This window comes from Saprolegnia parasitica, assembly GCF_000151545.1.
Source record: "Saprolegnia parasitica CBS 223.65 unplaced genomic scaffold supercont2.906, whole genome shotgun sequence".
Classification (NCBI taxonomy): Eukaryota; Oomycota; class Saprolegniomycetes; order Saprolegniales; family Saprolegniaceae; genus Saprolegnia; species Saprolegnia parasitica.
In genome coordinates this window covers 1-2903 of record NW_012157300.1, presented here as the reverse complement: position 1 = coordinate 2903, position 2903 = coordinate 1, and the positions used below count along the sequence as shown (strand labels likewise).

At 58.8% G+C, this 2903-nt stretch overlaps 2 protein-coding genes across 2 annotated transcripts; both read right to left on the bottom strand.

The window, feature by feature from the left end:
- Positions 1 to 1324: 1324 nt before the first annotated feature.
- On the bottom strand, positions 1325 to 1661 carry SPRG_17995 (hypothetical protein; the record flags this gene model as incomplete). The annotated part of the gene is made up of 2 exons (XM_012357420.1): positions 1325 to 1339; positions 1452 to 1661. 2 exons carry the CDS (start codon positions 1659 to 1661, stop codon positions 1325 to 1327), a joined length of 225 nt encoding a protein of 74 aa, XP_012212810.1.
- Positions 1662 to 2431: 770 nt separating this feature from the next.
- Positions 2432 to 2785, bottom strand: SPRG_21986 (hypothetical protein; the record flags this gene model as incomplete). Its single annotated transcript, XM_012357419.1, has 1 exon — positions 2432 to 2785. One exon carries the CDS (start codon positions 2783 to 2785, stop codon positions 2432 to 2434), a length of 354 nt encoding a protein of 117 aa, XP_012212809.1.
- Between the last annotated feature and the right edge of the window lie 118 nt (positions 2786 to 2903).

The window sequence follows — 2903 nt, the reverse complement described above, 5'->3', positions numbered from 1 at the left end:
AGCGTCATGAGGCTAGGCTCCATGCGACCGCAGCGTACCGGCGCGTACTCGGCGAAGCCGGACCGCGTGACCCACTCGGCGACCTGCTGCGCTGTCCAGTTCTCCATTGCAACGAAAGTGGGTTCCGGATAACCATTCCGACGAAATTCGATATTCTGGCAAAAACAGTGGTTTTACAAAACAGTATTTCAACTATCGACTTGATACTTATCGAGATTGGATTTTGGGAGCGGATCGAGATCATGCGATATTGATATGGCGGGAAGCTGTGCTGGAGCGCTGCGGCAGAGGTTGCTGGGCGACACGTGGGTGCCGGCACTGGGCCGCGACGACAAGCCACACGAGCTGCACAAAAGCACTCGCTGCGCACAACGCTCCCGACGTCGACCAAGCCACTTGTGCAGTACATCATGTTGCCGAGGTTGAGACACGTTCGATGCACCGCGGCCGTTGCTTGAACGACGCCCCGAGCCAAGAGACTAGCACCGGAGACCACGGATGGCTGCTGTTATCTTGGCGGCAGCACCGTGCGAACGAGGTGCAAGGCCTCGCCAGCGAGCAGTGCCGACGCGACAATTGACTTGCGCGTGAGCTGGAGATCGCCAAAACCATGGTGAACACAGCTGCGAGGCCGATGCGGGCAAAGCGCGCACGCCGACGAGGCTTTACCTCAGTGCATGGCGATAGGTATTAAGAGACTTAGCAGTAGCACTGCGCAAGGCTCAACCCAGGCGAGAACACAACACGAGCTTAGCAGCGCAAAAGCATGCAAGGCAGGTGGAAAGGGGGCGTCAAATGACCAAGTGCGAGCAAAGCTCCGCCACCCAAAAACCACCTCCTGTGAGAATATATTACATGGACATCATCGATTCTTGGAGACCATCGTTGGAGATACCTGAGACGAATGCGGCGTCTCTCAGGTATGCATGCCAACAAAAGCGACCGAGATGCCGGTGGTCGCCCTTGGTGCCCACAAACTGCATGCACGAGAGGCTCCAACGTACGTCAGAGGACGCAGCAACAAGAGGCGATGGGCTTCAGCAAGTCGTTGCATACGACCGTCCAGCCCGACCCAAGAGCGTCATTGGAATCGACTTGCCGAATCGGGTCTGGAAAACCGAGGGCATTCTGTACAAGCACATAGCTTTGAGGCCGACCTGGATGCGGTTGCAAGTGTAAGTGCAAGAGGTTGTGCGCGGCCCAGAGAGCAACCTCGCCGACAATGGGGACTGGTGCAGTTGTGGCCAGGAGCTGCGCCAGCCACGTGGCACCTGCAGCGCTCGATTTCGCAATCAGGTACCGGGCCGCGTTGGTCGAATGACGCTTAGCAGCGCGCTTGCTGCGTCACGTGTACACCATCTCCCATCGACGTTCCACGTCCAACCAACAACAAAACTGAGCTGTCCATTTCGCGCAGCCTCTGTATCACCAGCGCGGGCGCCGAGAGCTACTCGCAGAGCTGCTTGCGCGGGCGAGATGCCTGCCCCGGTGCGAAAAACGCCGGTGGTCCAGCCGCTCGCCGTCTGCGAAGCAAACGCCAGCTCCATGTTGAAGCTATGCGTCAGCAAGTGAGACGCATTGTTCGCGTTATAGTCGGGCCAGAAGCAGTCGTTCTCCGTGTATGGCGCAACGAGCGAGAGCGAAAGCCAGCTCAGCACCATAGAGACTACGACGGACGCGACGCCGACCTACTCTGGGGTGGCTAAACCCTAGCATATGGACCGTCCGAAATGCTGGAACGGCGGTCCCGCCAGCCCATCGGCAGCGCTTATTCACGGGCAAAGTAGTGGCGGTGTCATCCAACAAGCAGCTCCTCCACAACCCGCATCATGCTCATGTACTGTTTCGCACCGCGTCGCGTACGCCGTCGAGGGTGATCTCTGATGGCATTCAAGTCGACCAACTGCGTGCCGCCGCTAGGCTGCACATCCCCATGCGACCAGCGACGTTGCACTTTCGTCGACTAATCGACTAGCGCGCCGCTGCAGAGGAGGGGCGGCTTTATCCCAAAGCACCCGAAAAAGTACGGTTTTGCTGGGTGATACTGCCCGACTCCTGGTACAAATGCAGTATACGTTCGATTTCGAAGCTGGGTTTTTGGGTAAAACCTCCTTGCTAGTCGACTAGCGACGATATTCAGTTGAGCGACAGGGCAGACGAAAGTTTCGAATCTTTGTGCTGGCCAATCGGAGGCCATCTCAACGGTCGCAGACAAGTACACTTGAATACAGTATATGATGAAGGGGTAGGGCGCTAAAGATTTCAGCCAATCTGGACAGAGCTCGTCGGCCGTTGCTCTGCGCTGCTCAGTTCCCAATTCGCGCCGAGCCCCAGACAGCGGTAGACTCGCATTCTACGGCGGTGGCCCCGCCTGGTAGCCCAGGCTTGAATAGATCCCTGCGTCCTCGCCTCCTCGACGAAGCGAACGCGATCAAGCCGGCAGCGCGACGACGAAGCACCGCAAGCACGAGAATGAGAAGCGCCCGCGGGCAGCAGACGTAGCAGCAGCAGCACGGGTCGATGGCGATGGCCGCAGCAACGGGCGACAACGACGCAGAGCACGAGCACAAGAGCGCACATGAGGACGAGCGCAGCATGAGAACGAGCGCAGCAGCAGTACGAGCGCGAGAGCGCCGCAGCAGTGTGTGATCGCGGGCAGCAGCAGCAGCAGAACAACCGCAAGCGCGCGGCAGGACGAGCCACGGGTCGCGCAGCTCGAGTCGGACGCGAAGGTGTATGTGGTCTGGACACGGGGTGACACGTTCGGCAACGGCAACATGGGCATGCGAGGCGCGCGATATCAAGCCGCCGAGGTCTGCACGTGGGATACGTATGCATCTTCTTCCAGTGACGCGTCTGGGAGGTAGGCCGATTGGGAACTCCATGTATTCTTGCATGTCGGT